Source organism: Tupaia chinensis, unplaced genomic scaffold (genome assembly GCF_000334495.1).
Source record: "Tupaia chinensis unplaced genomic scaffold, TupChi_1.0 Scaffold000065_2, whole genome shotgun sequence".
NCBI lineage: Eukaryota > Metazoa > Chordata > Mammalia > Scandentia > Tupaiidae > Tupaia > Tupaia belangeri.
Genome location: NW_006159524.1, coordinates 60,882 through 80,307, shown reverse-complemented (window position 1 = coordinate 80,307; position 19,426 = coordinate 60,882). Strand labels below are relative to the sequence as shown.

The 19,426-nt window shown below is 37.7% G+C and overlaps 1 protein-coding gene across 3 annotated transcripts in view; it reads left to right on the top strand.

The window, feature by feature from the left end:
* The window catches only part of RELCH (RAB11 binding and LisH domain, coiled-coil and HEAT repeat containing), a 143,892-nt gene that overhangs the window by 73,175 nt on the left and 51,291 nt on the right, over positions 1-19,426 (top strand). For all 3 annotated transcript variants that reach the window (XM_027766257.1, XM_027766252.1, XM_027766255.1), the window contains 7 exons: positions 410-500; positions 3,409-3,480; positions 8,749-8,889; positions 9,631-9,795; positions 12,301-12,448; positions 15,924-16,080; positions 16,902-17,025. In XM_027766257.1, the coding sequence (XP_027622058.1) occupies positions 410-500; positions 3,409-3,480; positions 8,749-8,889; positions 9,631-9,795; positions 12,301-12,448; positions 15,924-16,080; positions 16,902-17,025 (898 nt within the window). The remainder of the gene's footprint in view (positions 1-409; positions 501-3,408; positions 3,481-8,748; positions 8,890-9,630; positions 9,796-12,300; positions 12,449-15,923; positions 16,081-16,901; positions 17,026-19,426) is intronic.

Genomic DNA, 19,426 nt, shown 5'->3' with positions numbered 1-19,426 from the left:
AAAAAAAAAAAAAAAACATGGTTATCTTGTAATAGATACCAAAAATCCTGTTCTAAAAATGACTTAGAGTACTATTTTACTAATACAATACCAGAGCTTATAATTATAGAGACATTGGGAAAATAATCACTGTTTTGGTGGCTAGAAACTGCAGCTGAGTAGAAAATGAAGCATTTGATATAGTGTATGAATGGGAAGTTAATTTAGAAGGTTATGAGATCTGGCTTTATACCAATGAGGAAATCCCTTTACAATGTCAAATGGTGTAGCCTAGCCCGTTGTTGGAAAGGTCTCCTTTTTCAAAAATGTCGTACTGTATGTAAATTGCAGAGCTGAGTTTCTTTAACTCTTCATCTTAATTTTGCTTTCTAAATCAAGTACAAGTCTTTATTTTTTGTATTATTTTCAGGCAGATGATACTGACGGGTTGTGTGGCATTTGCACGTCACGTTGGGCCAACACGTGTTGAAGCTGAACTTTTACCACAATGTTGGGAACAGGTAAATAACTGTTAGATTTTCCCTTTACTAATAGAGTCTAACTTTTTATGAAGGCTTGTATTTTCTTGTTTAAGTGGTGTAGGCAATGTGGGATATTAATTATCCTGCTATTTCCATAACACAGCATAGTGATTTAATCGTGCTCAAAAATGTTCAGAGATGCTTTGCTTTATTGATTCAATAAATAATGATGAAATATTCATTCCAGTGCTAATACTGGTGAAGTCACTAGGGGTACAGTGGTGAACAAATGACAAAGATACCCTAGTGTGGAGATAAGAATAAAAAAAAAATAGGCACGCCCTTGTGTAGTACTGTATACTACCAAGAAACATAAAGCAGGACAAGGTTTAGAGAATGATACAGAATGTTCTCCTAGAAGGGTGGTCAGAGGGAATATCTGAGGAAAGGGTGTTAGGAAAGAATCTGAATGAAGTAAAGGCCCTGGAATGGGACTGAGCTTGATACGTTCAAGAAAGAGAAAGACAATTGTGTGTGCGTGCGCGTGTGCGTGCGCACTACAAGCACATCTTATACGTGTGTGTGGTTGTGTATGGGACAGATACATACACTATATAAAACGCAAATCTTTGATGTGGGAATATTTATAATTGAACTCAATTTACTAAAAATACCCTGGGTTTTATAATGAATTTTAATATTCCAGTCTTCTGTACGGCTCAGAATGACTGACTGTTAACTTGATGTTTAGGTTATTAAGCACCTATTTTTCCACCCTGAAAAGATGCGTTTCCTATGTATGGAGTCAAGTTATATAGCCTTATTTCTAATAGCACAGTGTCTTCTTAAGAAAACTATCGATCTCTGGAATATAACTTAAGTATGTCATCATTTAGACTTCTGTTCCCAATTTTGGGGGGGCACTTTTTTTTCCCCACTATATTGTAGTGGAGTCACTAGACTTAATATTACATGCACATTTTATGTAGTACCAATTAGCGTCTGACAGTCCCTTACAACATCTGTAAATTACAATGTCTACTAATTTAAGGGGAGATTCTAATTGCTTAAAGCCAAAATTATCTTGGATATAACATACCTGAATTTACTGTTCTGCACAATTATCATGTGTACTTAATCTTTTCATTTACTTTAAGTTTTATTGAGATAAAATTCAAAATAACCATATTCACACCTTAAAGTGTACAAGTCAGTGGTTTCAGTGTATTCACAGTTTTACATCCATCATCTCAGTCCTTTTTAAAACATTTTCTTCACTCTAAAAATGAACCCCCAAATTTGGGTCTCCTCTTTCAAGATTATTTTGCTATTCTGGGTCCCTTGTGTTTTCATATGAATTTTAGGATCAACTTTTTTATTTCTGCAAAGGTACTAGGATTTTTCATGAAAACCTATCAAATTCATAGGTTAATCTGGATAGTATTACCATCTAATATTAAGTTTTCTGATCTATGAATTTAGGATGTCTTCCCATTTATTTTGGTTTTTAAAAATTTTTTTAATGATTTATATTTTTTAGAATATAAATTCTGTACTTTCTTGTTCTGTGTTTATAAGTATTTTATATGTGTGGTTGTTTTTGTTTGTTTGTTTGTTTGTTTTTTGCTATAGGACACAAGCACTCACCAGTGAGACAGAGAAAGAAAGTGAGAAATCACTACCCAGAGGTATAGACATGCCACAAACCCCTTCTCTTCCATTCTCCTCTCAGGATTTTGAGCATGCATGCACATATATCCAGCGTGAGTTTCAGGCCGCTAGTCCAGGATTTGAACCACAGTTGGCCACATGGGAGTCTAGCGCCTTAATCACTAGGCCACCTGTTGGCCCCCTAAGTATTATATTTTCGATGCTATTATAATTAGAATGGTTCTTAATTTTATTTTCAGTTTGTTTATTGCTGATAGAAATACAACCGATTTTTGTACATACGTTTTAATTCTGAGACTCACTGAGCTAGACTAAAGAAAGACATAATATAAGTTTATATATACCATACTCTGGCATTCAAATCCAGCTTTCGAGGTAACCATATTTGGATTAAATTGAAGAGATTTCACTTAAAAACCTCTCTACCACCAACTCTTCTGTAACCTGAATACACGTAGATATCGGGGCTCTATCTAGCCACCTACCTCCAGTTTTTTGCTCAGTAGATTGCTATATGATTTCTTTTCTTAATTTTAGGCATCCAAATCATTAATACCACCTTTTCATATGGGAATATGAGAACAGATATACTTCTTTTCCAGTCAAAGAAAGATTTATATTCTATGAAGAAGACATATGGGAACAAAACCCAGTATGTGTCATTTTTTTTGTTGTTATTTTTTTACTATGGTTCAGTGTCGTCATCACAATAGCAAAATCCCATCATTTTCCTTAAGCAAACAGAGGAATAGACTGAAGTCTGGGTACTTTAAAAATAAAACCGTATTCTAGTCAAGATCTCTGGTAAATTATTATTTTACTTCCTAATCCCTTAGATTTAAAAAGGAAAAAAAAGGCTCAGCACACATTATAGATGATATCTGTCAAATCTATAAGCTGTATTTTCCAAATTAAATATATATACCATGTTTCTAGGGAAAGTTCCTGATTTCTCCATCACATTCTAAGGAAAAGCCTAGTTTTAGGCAAACCTGTAATAGCTAAACTCTTTGTCAAATTTTCATCTTTGATTTCCCCGTTTTTTCTTTTCCTTTTTTTTTTTTTTTTAAACAGATAAACCCCTGTGACCTCGTGTTTAAACTTTCCCTGGTTCCCTTCTTCCTGATCCAGGTATAGCCACACAGGGATCCCAGAAATGGAAAAGGAAGAAACTTTATTGCATTCCTAACAGGATTTGTGGCGAAAAGTAATTCTCTGTTCAAAGAAGGGAGTGTATGTTGTTTATCCTTGATTTCTGTATTTTTTTTTACTTTAGATTAATCACAAATACCCAGAAAGACGACTTCTCGTGGCAGAATCCTGTGGAGCACTGGCACCTTACCTTCCCGTAAGAACTGTCTTTTTTGTCTTTTTTCTTAAAACCTCTTTTCTTTTTAAAAAGATTTAAAGATTAAGATTTTTTCAGATATCTTACATACTTTTATCCAAGTCTTTCTAGGCATGCTGTCTTGATAAGGAAAAGAGATGAGGCAAAAAAAGGAAATGTCTCCCACTAGTACAGTACGGCATTGCAGGCAGATAGGCACGCTGCCACCAATTAACATGGGTATAAATGTGCTGAGCTATACTAGGAGCTGGGGCTGTGGAATGGTGGCTAAGACGGCTATCTTAATACTCTGTAAGAAAATACTGGATTATTGAAACAGTAATGATGTCGTTTTCTTTATATTTTTAGTTTTAATTTCTAATATGATGAATGTTAGTAAATAATACATACCCAAGCAAAAGTTGTTCAAGGTGCTCTTTAATTTTTTTTCTTGAGAGGGAGTTTTGCCAGAGAGAGAGAAAGTGAGTAGTCACTCCCCAGGGAGATGACCATGTCACAATCCCTTCTCCTTTTTTCTCCTCTCAGGACTTTGGGTACGTATGCACATGTACCTAGTGTGAGATTCAGGCCACCTGCTGGCCCTTTTTTTTTTTTAATTTTCTAGAGGACATATTTGCTTACTGGGAAGAGGCAGAGGAAGAGAAAGCAATCCCATGCAGCATGGTCACACTGTAATCCCTTCTCCATTTCCTGTCCTTTCAGGATTTGGGGTACACTCACACTCACAACCAGCAGATTTCTCAAGCTGCTGAGTTCAGGGCTTGGACTGAACAGTTGGCCGTGTGAGATCCAGCCACCTTAGCCATCACACCTTGGGCTGGCTTTGAGTAGCTCTTTAATTTTTAAATTAAGGTGAGATTCCTGCCACCAAAAAGATTGAAAACCAGGGACCAGCAGTTGGCATGATGGCTATGTTGCTGGACTCCCATGTTGTCAACCACAGTTCGAGTCCCAAACCCAGCAGCTTAAACTCATGCCATGCACGTGTGCGTGTGTGCCAAAGGTCCCGAGAGGAGAATCGAGGAGAAGGGATTGCAGCATGGCCATCCCCCTGGGGGGTGATTTCTCACTTTCTATCTCTCTGTCTCTCTCTGTATTTCTGGTGAGTGCATATGCCCTCCCTATAGCAAAAAAAAAAAAAAAAATTTGAGAACCACTAGACTATTAAGCTCTTATAGCATTCTATCCATAGGTTCAGGGTTTAGAATAGGTAGAAGGAATGAGAAGGCATTAAGAGTTATTTTATAATTAGCAGTTTAAAGCCAGTCTTGGTGAACCACAGCCTGTATATCAATTCTAACCCACAGCCTAATTTTGTAAATAAGGTTTATTGAAACACAGCCACATCTAGTTGTTTATATACTGTGTAGGGCTGTTTTCTGTTACAGCTATAGGTTTGATCAGTTGTAACAGAGATTTTTATGGCCTCCAAAGCCAAGGTTGTATGCCATCTGGCTCTTTCCCAATGTTTGCTGATCTGTACCTTCTAGGGTCATTTTTAGTAAAATCATTCTTAAAAACGGCTACAAAAAATTGAAATGTACAACAGTTCATGAGCTATTTAATTGCATTTATTGTTAACTTGATAATTTTTAGTGAAGAGTGAAAAGCCAATAACAAAAGAATTGTTTTTAGTTCTGTTAAAAATAAACAGCAGGTACTGTGATGATAAGACACTGGACTCCCACTTGGCCAACCGCGGTTCAAGTCCTGGACCTGGCAGCTTGTTTTGTCACTTTCCTCTCTCTCTCTTTCCTCTCTCTCTCTCTCTCTCTCTCTCTCTCTCTCATGCACTTGCCCTACAACAAATTTTAAAATAATAATAATAAATAAAATTAAATAATTCCTTAAAAAATAATAGTTCAGGGGACCAGCAGTTAGCATAATGGCTGTCACTGGACTCTCATGTAGTCGACCATGGTTCAAGTCCCAGACTCGGTGGCTTAAACTCATGCTGGGCATGTGTGCATGCATGCCCAAGATCCCAAGAGGAGAATGGAGGAGAAGGGATTGCGGTGTCACCATACCACCAGGGGGTGATTTCTCGCTTTCTGTCTCAATGCCTCTCTCTGTCTTTCTGGCAAGTGTATGCACCCTATAGCAAAAACCTCAGCAAAAAGAAATGATAATAATAATACTTCAGGGGAAACAGGTGGCATGGTGGTTGAGCCTCTTGACTCCCACATGACTGACCATGGAATGATTCTCAGATCTGGTGGCTAGGCACCTATGCATGTGTGCCCAAATCCCAATAGGGGGATGAAAGAAAGATGGTATGGCCATCTCCCCTCAGGGCGATTTTTTACTTTCCTGCTCTCTGTTTCTCTCTGGGGCAAGCCCACTATATATATGTTTATGTATATACATAAAATATTTATTTATTTATATTTTTATACAGGTAAATATATTTTATCCCACATTAAACATACTACTGTTGGGAAAGTCATGACACATTTTTGTATAGAAAAGCAAATCATGACTTTTCTAGCAACCTAACATATACAATGAATTTATGTCCTTCTAGCAGTGCCTGAATATAAACCCTACTGATAGTTCTTATGTGGTTACCTCTCTGTTTTTAAAGTGTTTCACACTGTTAATATCCAATATCTTGCTGCTTTCCACATTTGCATTTTTTATTTTTGACAGTATTAAATTGTACCTAACCAAGATGGCAGGAATTTATACTTCTTTTTAACAGTGCATTGGAGTTCCTGTTTTCACATATCTGTGACAAGAACTAGCCATGATGCGGAACCAGCAGTTAGCGTAATGGCTATGTCGCTGGACTCCCACGTAGTCGACCGCAGTTTGCGTCCCGGACCCAGTGGCTTAAAACTCATGCCGGGCGTGTGTGCGTGCATGCCCAAGATCCCGAGAGGAGAATGGAGGAGAAGGGATTGCGGCGTGACCATCCCCACTGGGGGGTGATTTCTCGCTTTCTGTCTCTATGTCTCTCTCTGTCTGGCGAGCACACGCGCCCTATAGCGAAAACTTCTCCCAAAAAAAAGAACTAGCCATGATGAAATGTTTTAAACTTTTTCTATCTTATGGGAGAAAATTGATATTGTATCAGTTTGAGAAACTATATATATATATATATAGAGAGAGAGAGAGAGAGAGAGAAAGAGAGAGGAAAGCATTTTAGGATTCTATTATTTATTGTCCCAAGAAGGAGATGTACATTACTTGCTCCCAAAGGATAAGAAAACTGTCTCACTCTTAGACTGCCAAGCAATATTTATAATAGATATAATGTTTCATCAGTGGATCCACGCTTCCCTTGTATCCCACTGGAACTGGTAGCAACAATTTTTAAGCACTGTTCTTTTTTTAAAAAAATATTTATTTATTTCTTTAATTCCATTTGTTGTTATTATCATTTTTTAAATTTTGACCAGAGAGAGAGAGGGAGAAAGGGAAAGCGAGAAAGCAAGCCTCCAGGTCTGGGACTCAAACCATGGTCGGCCATATGGGAATCCAGCGCTCTTAACCACCATCCACCTGTCAGCCTCGAGCACTGTTCTTAAATAGGGAAATGCCTCCTTTTTTTGTTGTTTGTTTGTTTCTTTGTTTAGAGAGGTTTTCAAACCGCGGTCGACTACACAGGAGTCCAGTGACATAGCCTTTATGCCAACTGCTAGTCCTGGGAAATGCCTCTTGATGTAGCCTATAGGGGGGTCCATTTGGCATACTAAAACTAATTGCCACATTGACCTCAGTCCAAATCAATGTGAAGTGGGGGTGGCAGGTACCGTGGTGGCTAATGGCGCTGGACTCCCACATGGCCAACCGTAGTTCGAGTTCTAGATCTAGTAGCTTGCTTTTTCACTTCCTCTCTCTCTCTTTCTCTCTCTCTCTGTCTGTGTCTCTCACTGGTCAAATTAAAATAGATGAATAAATAATTTTTTTTAAATGAATATGAAGCAAATATCCAGTTGAAGCCTACTTACCTGTTTCATTGTCTGTGCTTATACCTACCTAGAGGTCTTTATAAAAATACTCTAATGCATTTTTAGGGTAGTTTTTAGCTTAGAGGGTAAATAAACAAGCTTTACTAAAAGGCATATTCACCAAACTAGATATGTCCACAATTTGCTAAAATTACATGTATTTTTGTTTCTAAAAAATCAAAGTGTAAACCAGGCCTTAGAAGATGTCTGACGAGCCTTGCTCTGTAAGTTCATAAAAATAGTCAGGTCCTCTACCTTTATTTTATCTTGTTCTAACCATTAGATAGAAAAAGGACCTAAACTAGTTTAGGCTTAAAGAACTTTACAAATTGCTGAAATTGCAATGATAATACAAAGTAGGAGGGACATGAACTCATATATTGATACCTCTTAATTCTAACCTCAGCTATTAATTAAGATAAGACATTCTTTCATATAACTGGAAAAAATTGTGTGAAATAAAGACACAGCAGTGGTTACCACTATGTTAAATTTTAGCGAATTAAAATAGTAAAGCATTTTTAAAGTATTTTGAAATTTGCTGTCATCATGTTCTGTTTTAATTCTTTTTTTTTAAGTTCTTTTTTTTTTTTTAAGATTTTTTTTTTCTTTTTGCCATAGGGTGGATGTATTGGCCAGAGAGAGAGAGACAGAGAGGGAAAGTAAGAAATTACCCGCAGGGGGATGGCCACGCTGCAATCCCTTCTCCTCCATTCTCCTCTCAGGATTTTGGGTATGCGTGCACTTGCCCTGCGTGATTTTAAAGCCACCAGGTCGGGACCTGAGCCATCGTTGGCCATGTGGGAATACAGGCCTTAACTCTTATGCCACCCTTTTTTAATACTTTTCCTCACTTTTTAAAAAGTTAGAAATGCCAGGATTTTATAATGTTTCCTCACCTTACCACAGGCAAATTATTTATTTTTTCTGAGTTTTTTGCCTTAGAGTATGCACACTCACTGGAGAGAGACAGGTACAGTGAGAGGGAAAGTGAGAAGTCACCCCTCCAGTGGAAATGGCCATGCTGCAATCCTTTCTCCTCCATTCTCCTCTCAGGATCTTGGGCATGCACACACATTCCTAGCATGATTTTCAAGTCACTATCCAGGGAGGGTGAAGAAAGGAATGTGGGGAGAGTGATGTTTTGGCTGTGTTTATTAAGTTCTATCTTTGAAAAAGCAGACTTGAAGCAGTGTAGCAAAATGTTAGTGCCTGTTTATTCTGGATTTTGAACACATGGATGTCTGTCAAGTTGTTCTCTATACTTTTCTGCTTTCATGTAAATAAACAGTAAAAACGTGTTGTTTATTTTCAGAAAGAAATCCGCAGCTCCTTGGTTCTTTCAATGTTGCAACAAATGTTAATGGAAGATAAGGCCGATTTGGTAAGAGAAGCTGTGATCAAAAGCCTTGGTATCATCATGGGGTATATTGATGATCCAGACAAATATCAACAGGTATGTTTAAAGAATGAACCCGCCATGACCCCATTATAAAATTCCAAATAATGTCATGTTCTGAATCTCTGATTCAGGTACTTTGTAATCTATAGTAGTGATGGCAGGTCGTCTTTAGTTAGTTGTGGGGAGCTGCCCAGTTACAAAATTTTCACTTTTGTATTCCAGAGGAAAGAATGCCATGAATTATTTAGAGTCTCTGCTGTAATTTTGAGGCAGAAATTTTATAATACCATGGTTTTTTGTTTTGTTTTGCTTTTAGGGTTTTTTTGTTTTTTGTTTTTGCCATAGAGTGCATGCTTTTATCTGAAAGAGAGAGAAGGAAAGTGAGTAATCACTCCCCAGGGGTGATGGCCATGCCACTATCCCCTATCCCTTCTCCTCCATTCTCCTCTTGGGATATGGGGCATACAAGCATACATGCCTGGCGTGTTTTTTAGGCCTTCAGGCTACTGGGTCCAAAACTCAAACCACAGAGTCAACCATGTGAGAATTCAGAGCCTCAACCACCACGCTACCTGCTGGCCCAGTAATGCCATGTTTTACCACCCCTTATCTTTGATTTGCTCATCGATGTATACATGACATTTTCTTTACGAAAATGGGCAGGGTAGGATTGTATTAATATAAAGATGGCTTTCTTTCTACTTAAAATATTTTCTAAATTTATAGAAATGTGTTTTTATTACTTTAAAAGATTGTTCTTTTACAAATCTACATTTGCTTATTTCTTTTTGGCAGGGTTTTGAATTGCTGCTGTCAGCCTTGGGTGATCCCTCAGAAAGAGTAGTTAGTGCAACACATCAAGTATTTTTACCAGCGTATGCTGCTTGGACTACAGAACTTGGAAATTTACAGTCTCATCTTATACCTACACTGCTGAACAAGATCGAAAAACTTCTCAGGGTAAGTTCTTCCTTTGTTTATATAGTTTATAGACATTTGAAAGGTTTGGTATAAGTCATCTTGGAGGAATGTTGAGAAGCAGAGACGAAAAGCCCCAGTCAGCTGAACATTCCAATGCACTACCATTTAAAAATTCTGACAAAATAGAGCCAAGAGAGAGATTGAGGACGTTTTGCTTTGCTGAAACTAGAGGAGAAAGGGGCCTGACTGCATGTGTAGGTGAGGTAGTCCCTTTGTAGAGTAACTCCTGCGTTACTCCTGGCCTCTCTGAGGCCCTAAGTAGTCACGTGCTGTGTCAGCGCCTGTCCCAGAATGCGGAGACAATTCAACTATGAGTGTCTGAAGCTGTCTTGTTTACATGGGGTCAGATTGCTTTAACTGTGTTTATTCCACTGCGATAGTTTATTCCCTCATTCTTTGCAAAGAACTTCTCATTCTTCCCATTTAAAAAAAAAAAATAGAAATATTGAAGAAATGATAGAAATTTCTTGAACTAACTTTCATATTAGAAGTTACTGTTAGAGACTAAAGGAGAAGTTGATATTTCTTTTAATGTCTATTATGTTCCATTAAGGTAGATAATTTAGATATAAAAATTTAATTTTATTCTTATAATCCTTGGTGTTGTGTTTTGTTTTGTTTTTTTTTAATGCAAAAACTGAGACTTAGTGTGTAAGTAACTTGCCAGTGCCCCACAGGTGTCCCGTGATGGAACCTGACTCTGATAAAGATCTCTGATTCCAAACTCTCGCCTTTCCTATCCCCAAATTTTAAAAGATCTTTAAAGTTCATAGATGGTCTCATATGTATCCACAAATATTAATTTAACTTAAAAATTGTGCTGTTCTAGCCAGGATTTTCAAATGGGTATTTAAAAAAGAACTGTAGGTGGGACCAGCAGTTAGCGTAATGGCTATATCGCTGGACTCCCACGTAGTCGATCGTGGGACCGTGGATTGCGTCCCGAACTTGGTGACTTAAAACTCATGCCGGGCGCGTGTGCGTGCGTGCCCAAGATCCCGAGAGGAGAATGGAGGAGAAGGGATTGCAGCATGGCCATCCCCCCTGAGGGGTGATTTCTCGCTTTCTGTCTCTCTGTCTCTCTCTGTCTGGTGAGTGCACGCGCCCTATAGCAAAAAACTCTCAAAAAAAAAAAAAAGAACTGTAGGTAAATAATTAGACTGAAGTTACCCCTTCTTATTAAACCTAGGGAATTTTTTTAAAGATTTATTTATTTTTCATCTACTTTTTATGATTATCATTTTTAATTTGCTCACCAGAGAATGAGAGGAAAAGTGAGAAATCAAGCCGCCAGGTCTGGGACTCAAATCACAGTTAGCCATGTAGGAGTCCAGCACCTTAATCACCAGGCCACTTGCTGGCCCCAGTGAAACTTAGGAGATTTTTTAGGTGTTTTAAGTGATTACATCTCTTATGCGAATTCCCATACCTGGTTTTCCTTGTCCCATTCCCTAACATGTTGAATCTCACATTCCTACTAAAATGTCTGTCATATTCAACATAGACAATAATTCTTTCGTGAAGAAATAAACCAGTTTAGAACCTGACAGAAAATAATTCACATTGCTGGTATTTCTGACACAGTTGTTAGTTTATAATAATGGCATCGCACGTTGATCAGTAAATGCTTTCAGTCCTAATGTCTCTACAATATTTTTCACTTTAATATTAGTTTATAACATACTGATCCTTTTTACTTTTTTCTGTTATCTTTCTTTTGTTTCTTCTCCCATATTTTACTTATGCATTGAATTATTTTTAAAGTTCTTTTAATACCTCCAAATACAGATGTCACCAAATCTATTAAAGGATATAAGAAGTAGGAGAGGGGATATGGTTAAGAGTTGCTGCTGGGCTTGTAGCTGAGTATTTAAAATGATTCCTGTAGCTCACTTCAATGCCTGTACCTGACTTAAAGATTTGCAAAAGATAAAACCATCTCTAAGTGATGCAGGATGGTGGTGCAGCAGTGATGCAGTGGGACCCACGTAGGAAGGTCCCCAGTTCATGTCCTGGGACTTCCCTATACACACTGGGTGGGCATGTATGGACTCATGATCTGGACTGGCTGAGGCTGGGGTAGAGTGTAGCATAAGACTCTGTTGGATGTGCCTGTCTCTTTTTCTTACTCTCTCTCTCCTTTTCTGTCTCTCTCTCTCATGGAGGTAATGAAAGAATAAACTTAAAAAGAAAAAAAAAAAGCAAACCTGTAAAACTTTTTCCTACAAGTGGAAATGACTAATGTTACCCTAAAGTTTTCCATGTGAAAGGTTCTATTCTATAGTGTCTTATTGCATCTTTACATCTTCATGTACTTAGAGAAATTAAGAAAGATTCATGGACATCTGCATTAAGTTTTATGTTTTGACATAGCATGTACAGGTCCTTAAGTGTTTGATTTGCCACAGAAAGGAAGCTCATCAGAGCTCAGATTAGCAGTGCAATTTCCCAGTGCTAAATTAGCTTCCCCTCCTTATGTTTCAGGAAGGAGAACATGGGCTGGATGAGCACAAGTTACACATGTACCTTTCTGCCTTGCAGTCGTTGATCCCATCTCTCTTTGCATTAGTGCTACAGAATGCTCCTTTTTCCAGCAAAGCCAAGCTTCATGGTGAAGTGCCACAGATAGAAGGTACTGAACTTAAGTGCTGGCAAGAAAATATATTTGGTCTTCGGCAATGTCATGACGTATTTGTCTATGTTTTTCTGTGCAAAAATGTGTTAGGACTTTTCCAACATCCCAGTAGAGTATTAGCAGCTTAACTTTACAAAAATTATTTTCAATTAAAATTCTAAAAATCACTTATGTGCTGGAACCGTGGCCTAGTAGTTAAGGGAGCCAGATCCCACATGGCCGACTAAAATTCATATCCTGGCCCCAGCAGCTTGAAAAACATGCCCTGCGTATATGCCTAAAATCTCAACAGGACTGAGAAACAGAGGAGAGGGGATCGTGATTGACCACACCCTATTCGTGGGTGCTTTCTCCCCCTGTCTCTCCCTGTCTCCCTACCTCTCTGGCAAATACATGAATCCCTGGCAATTAAAAAGAACTTGTGTGACAGCATAATTACGGGAATGTTCAAAAGAACTTGTGTGACAGCATGATTACGGGAATGTATTATATGTGTGGAGTCTCATGTTCATAAGTGATATCTTATAAACGGTAAGGCTTCATCTTTTATGGAAAATTATCATGGTGTTTTACTATTTATACTCGCCATTCTTTAGATAGTCTTTTTATAGCTTTTGGGAGGGACAGAGCCTGGAATAAGTTTTCTTCCTTGAATAGATCTGAGTCACTGGAAAGATGTGCTTAACAGTATGTGAAGCTTGTCATTTCTACTTTCTTTATATTTTTTTCTTCCCTGTTTTCATCTTATTTTTGATAGGGAAAGGAAAATATAATCACTTTTTTCAACAATGTCCTTGATAGAAATGAATATAAGCTATGTGGAAGAATTTTTCTTTTTTCTAAAAAGCGCTATGTGGCTTATTTTCAGAAGTACATGGAACTGACAGCAGAGGTCAGTGTTCTCTTACTTCACTCCCCAGGTGGTCAGTAAGTGGCCTTTGGTACCTGGCGGGTAATTAATTACCTGCAGCACCTACCCCAGGGTCGATGGCTACTGATAAGCTGCTACTGTGAATGAGGTACCTTTGCAGCTTTTTCAGATTGTTGAAATTGCCCATATCTCTTACTGGCTTTTAATAAAAGAAGAGTTAGGACATTGAGAATAGCCTAAGACACTTAATGTTTTTAGAATTACTTTTTTTATGTTAAGGAAATTGTGGTCTACCTATAGTCTTTGGGAGATGATGCCATGTGTCCAAGGATACACAAAGCTACGAGATCAAAATGGTGTAAAGTATTAGATTACTGGAAAAGTCATGATATATTTTTCTATACTTTTCTATGTAAAAATGCGTCAGGTATCCTGTGACATAATATAGAGTTACAGATATCCCTCACCATCCAATCTACTTGAAATCTGGGTTGGGATAGTGAGAATTCAAGCAGAAACCTTAGTTAGTAAAGGATGCCATGTTACAAATGCATTGTTTTATTTGTTTTTGTATCATCATAGCAAATAGAGTTCACATAAAAGGATAACCTTTATCTCTATTTAATTTATTATTTTATAAAGACTTATTTACTTAATTATTATTAGTCTTATTTTTTATTTGACTAGAGAGACAGGGAGTGGGGATGGAGTGAGAAAGCATCCCACCAGGTCTGCGACTCGAACTGTGGTTGGCCGCTTTAACCACTAGGCCACCTACTGGCCCCTATTTAAAATATTATTAAATGCCTGGTGCAGCACAGGAGTACAATAGCATCTTTGTGGTTTTTTTTTTTTTTTTAAGAATTATTTTATTTAACTTTATTTTATTTATTTATTTATTTATTTTTATTTGGCCAGAGAAGGACAGATTGAGAGAAAGAGAGAAAGAGGGAAAGTGAGAAAGCAAGGCATCAGGTCCAGGACACGAACCACGGTTGGCCACGTAGGAATCCAGAACCCTTTAACCACATGCCACCTGCCATCCCCTTAGTTTTGTCTTTAAGCACTGTTAAAGTTAAATGCTCTGGGACCGGCACATAGCAAATAGATTAATGCTCATGGGACTAGCAAATGGTGTAATGGTTATGTCGCTGGATTCCACATACTCAACCGTGGTTCAGGTCCTGGACCCGGCAGCTTAAACTCACACCAGACGCCTGTGGGTGTGTGCCCAAGATCCTAAGAGGAGAATGGAAGAGAAGGGATTATGGTGTGATCATTGCTCTGGGGGTAATTTCTTGCTTTCCATCTCTCTTTCTCTCTTTTTCCAGTAAATGTATACACCCTATAGCAAAAAAATCTCTCTCCCAAAAAAATAAATAAATAAATAAATAAATGCTCTTTCAAATTGTCTAAAGCTAGAAAATAACCATTAAGCCATTAATATGTTTTTAAAAAGTACTGCCTCCTTATGTGTTTTTGTAGGGTGTTTGCTTCTATGTAGATGCTGCTTCCATCAGTGATTTCTGATCACCAGTTAATGAGCATTGACAGACCTTATCTACTACATAGGCATCTAAGAAATATACCCTTTATAACCTGGGATCAAATTATCAGGCCAGCCTATGACCTGGAGCTTAAGGCGGCTAGATCCCACATGGCCAACAATGCAGTTCCTAGACCCAGCAGCTTGAGGGACATGCTGGGCTGTGTACATTCATGCCCAAAATCCCAACGGGAGGGAAGAGTGAAAGAGAAGGAACTATGGCGGGAACATTCCCCATTTGGGAGAGGGTTGCTCTTCTCTCTCTTCCCCTCCTTATTTTCCTTCCCTCTTTTTCTCTAGTGAGCACACACACACTCTGGTGATTTTTTTTTTTAATTACTGTCTGTATGATTGTAGACTTTCCTACCTGTATGATTATACACTTAAACTTTCGAAACATACCAGTGTGTGTATACTCAAAGTACATATCATGGGACACCAACTATATTATCTATAGTGTACTTTGTCTTATCTTACTGGTCACTGACTTTTAACTTTTCATATTAGTGTTTATCAAACTATGAATTAAATATTTTAATATTGGCAATCGAATACTAAAGGAACCTATTCAGGTCAGCCGTTACTATATTATATCATTATTCTCTGGTACTGAACAGTTTTTTTCCCCGTTATAACCTATTAATTCCTTATGCCTTGACAGAAACATCTTGTCTTATTTTATATTTCATTGACGTAGTCTGGTGAAGCTCTATTTTTTTTAAACCATGTTTTAGTTAAAAGTCTTATCTGACCCAATTTAACGTAAATGAAATTCTAATCTTCAGTAGAAAACTATCCATATTGCATCACAGTACTCCCTTTTTAGCTATATAGGGTCATAAAATCTTAACTTTTGAGATTTCTTGGGTTCGTTCACATATGACAAGAATTTATTTCACTTTTTTCCTAAAATTGATTAATAAGTTTCAGTTTTATGTTTAAAGCTTATGAGAAACTAAATATCAGGGGAAGGACCTTATATTTCTCTTAGTGGACTAAGTTGGTTCCCAAACTGCCATTTTCCGTGGAATTTATTTTGCTTCTATTATTTATAGTGACGAGATTTCCTCGGCCTATGTCACCTCTTCAAGATGTGTCTACTATTATCGGAAGTCGTGAGCAATTGGCAGTGCTGCTACAACTTTATGATTACCAGCTGGAACACGAGGGTACAACAGGCTGGGAGAGTTTACTGTGGGTTGTCAATCAATTGTAAGTTACCACCTCTATATGCATTTGGTGTACTTAATCAGTTGAGTGGAAAACAGTGCATTGTATTTAGTATTGACACTAAGGGACAAAATACAATTTCTGGGCCAGTCCATGGTATGGTAGTTGAGATAACTGGATCCCACATGGCTTACTACACAGTTGAGAGTTGAGTTGTGGACCAGGTGACTTGAGAAGGACACCAGGCTCGTGTGTGTGTCCACCCAAAATCCCAAGAGGAGAATGGAGAAGAAGGGACTGTAGTGTGGCCATCCCTGCTAGAGGGTGCTTTCTCACTTTCCCTTTCTCTCTCTTTGTCTCTCTCTGGTGAATACACACATTCTATAGCAAATTGGAAAAAATAAATAACTCACAATTTTCTAATATATCATTTGATATCAGCATCTATGGTAAACATCTTTAAGAGAGGAAATATTCATACCACTGATTTGCATTTATCTGTGAAAAAGGGACTGCTGTACTATGTCTAGATGGCCTGTCTGCTGCCTTGTTTATCTAACAGTGCTGATGGTTTGCCAAGCTCGTGGGAAGCATCGCATTCATAGATCTGAGTCTCATTAACTCAATACCAACTCTGTCATTAAGGTTCCATATGTTTTGTGGCAAACAGTCAAAATTTGTTTTAAGATGTTTATACAGTAGATTGTAATCTTAAGACCTTTACTAAGGGCCCCACACAATTTCTTTGCTTTCAAAGAACAAAACAAAAAATGTTATTGCATATACATTGTTTCAGAAACTGTCAAGGATACAGTAATTTATGTGTGTCCCCTGCCTATTTTTTTTTTTCCTTTCATATTCAGGTTGCCACAACTTATAGAAATAGTTGGCAAAATTAATGTTACTTCAACTGCCTGTGTCCATGAATTCTCCAGATTTTTCTGGCGCCTTTGCCGGACATTTGGCAAAATTTTTACAAACACTAAGGTAAAAACTCGTATTCCATGTTTTTTATATGCAAGAGACATAGAAATGTAGTGTGTTAATTAACCCTCTATCAATAAATAAAAGCATGAGCCCTTTGTTTACTGATCTCTTCATATTTTAGAATATTATAAAAACTAGTTGGGAATATTCTTGTCTTTATTGATTTTCAGAAGGTAATTAAGCCTGGACTTGGTTTGTACAAAACTTTCAAGGATTTATTCTAGAGCATTCCAACGTGGGAAATATCAACCCGACACTTTACTTTCTACAGGTTTAGAAAGCAGCTCTTTGCTCAGCACACCCGCTAACATCTCAGACAATCGTGGCACCACAGCAACTTTCATGTATTAGCACTTGTTGCAAGGACACCGCCTCTTAGAGTAGCATGGTCACTGGAGACAGATACTGCCACATCTCAGTCAGTACCACAATAAAAGTGCCATTTGCCTATATGGATTGTTTTGTGGGTGTAGATAGTAAAATTGAAATGTCCTAGATTCCAGTTTCTTCTTTAATCCTATTCATTTATTTATCTTCATAGCATATTGTTTAGCCAGTTCTTTAGAGATCTAATAAAAACATAAAAAGATGTAATTGCTATAATCAAAAGTTAATCAAACATTTAAAGGGTAAGCACTTTTAGTATCACATTTAATTTAGTGCAGTTCTTTACTGTTAAATCTGTAGTTATCGAAACATTTAAAGCAAAACAGTGTGCTATAATGAACTGGACAGAATTCAGACGACTTGAGTTACAGCCCTATAACTAATGTTTGAGACCTTCAATAAATAAGTTAGCTGGGCTTAGTCTTTTCATACATGAAATGAAGTTGCATCAGTGTCTTTTAATTCTGTAAGTATAATTCAGTAGACTAATCCTTTAACAGTGATACTCCTCTCAGTTAAGTTACATATGTAGGTTAATATGCCTGACCTACCCATAGAAGAGCAAAAGCCAGACCTTAATGTTATACAAAAACAACGGTCATATTATATTGTCCCTAGCATCTAATGGTTTAACAAATTTTTTACTGTTATTATTAGATGCAAAGGGTTAGCTGTCTCTCTCCCTCTTCCCCTCTCTCTTCCTCTCTTTCTCTGTCTCACTCAAAGAAGAAATAAACTTTTTAAAAATTACCTGTTTAGGGACCAGCAGTTAGCGTAATGGCTGTCACTGGACTCCCACGTAGTCGACCGCGGTTTGCGTCCTGGACCCGGTGGCTTAAAACTCACGCCAGGTGCGTGTGCGTGCGTGCCCAAGATCCCGAGAGGAGAATGGAGGAGAAGGGATTGCGGCGTGGCCACCCCCCCTGGGGGGTGATTTCTCGCTTTCTGTCTCTATGTCTCTCTCGGTCTGTCTGGCGAGCACACGCACCCTATAGCAAAAACCTCTCCAAAAAAAAAAATTACTTATTTAAAGAAACTTGACAAGGGACCAGCAGATGGCATCATGATTATGTTGCTGGACTTCTATGTAGTCTACCACAGTTTGAGACCCAGACCCAACAGCTTAAAACTCACGCTGGGTGCCCAAAATCCCAAGAGGAGCATGGAGGAGAAGGGATTGCAGTGAGGCCATCCCTTTAGGAGTCGATTTCTCGCTTTCTCTGGCAAGCACACACACCCTATAGCAAAATTCTCTCTTAAAAAAAGAAAGAAAGAAAGAAAGAAAGAAAGAAAGAAAGAAAGAAAGAAAGAAAGAAAGAAAGAAAACTTGACAAAATTGTTTCACATCTCTCCAATAAGTAGCTATTATTTTTTATTAAAAAAGCAAGTGGAGGGGCTAGCAAATGGTGTGCTGGTTAAGGTGCTGCACTCCCATGTGGCCAACCACGGTTCAGGTCCTGGACCTGGCAGCTTTCTTGCTTTCTCTCTCTCTCTCTCTCTCTCTCTCTCTCTTTCTCTCTGGTCAAATTAACAAATAATAATAATAATAAATAAACTTTAAAAAAAAAAGGCAAGTGGAATTTTAAGTACTTAATGCTAACTAGTTGTCTTCAGTGGCCTGAGGGCTGCAATAACTGGAGTAATAAAAAAATTGAAACAAGCATTTGCTTTAACCTAAGAAGCAAAACTAAAAAATTAATAACATCATGTGATATAGATGGTACTTACTGAACACCCTACATGAGTGGAATATCCTTTTTATTCCTTTTAAAAACTGCTGAATGCTATTCTAAAATCTAAGCATAGAACTTTTCTGCACCAAGTTCAGTTTTAGGAGGCAGTAATTTCAAACATTTAAAGTCATCTTGGAAATTACTTTAGGTTTATGAAAGAAACCAAAGACCACTGAGAAACTATGTATTGACCTGAATTGATTCCTTTTAAAAATTTATCCAGAAAGAGTGATATTTCATCTTGACTCTAATCTTAAGACACTTAATTAAGAATTATCACA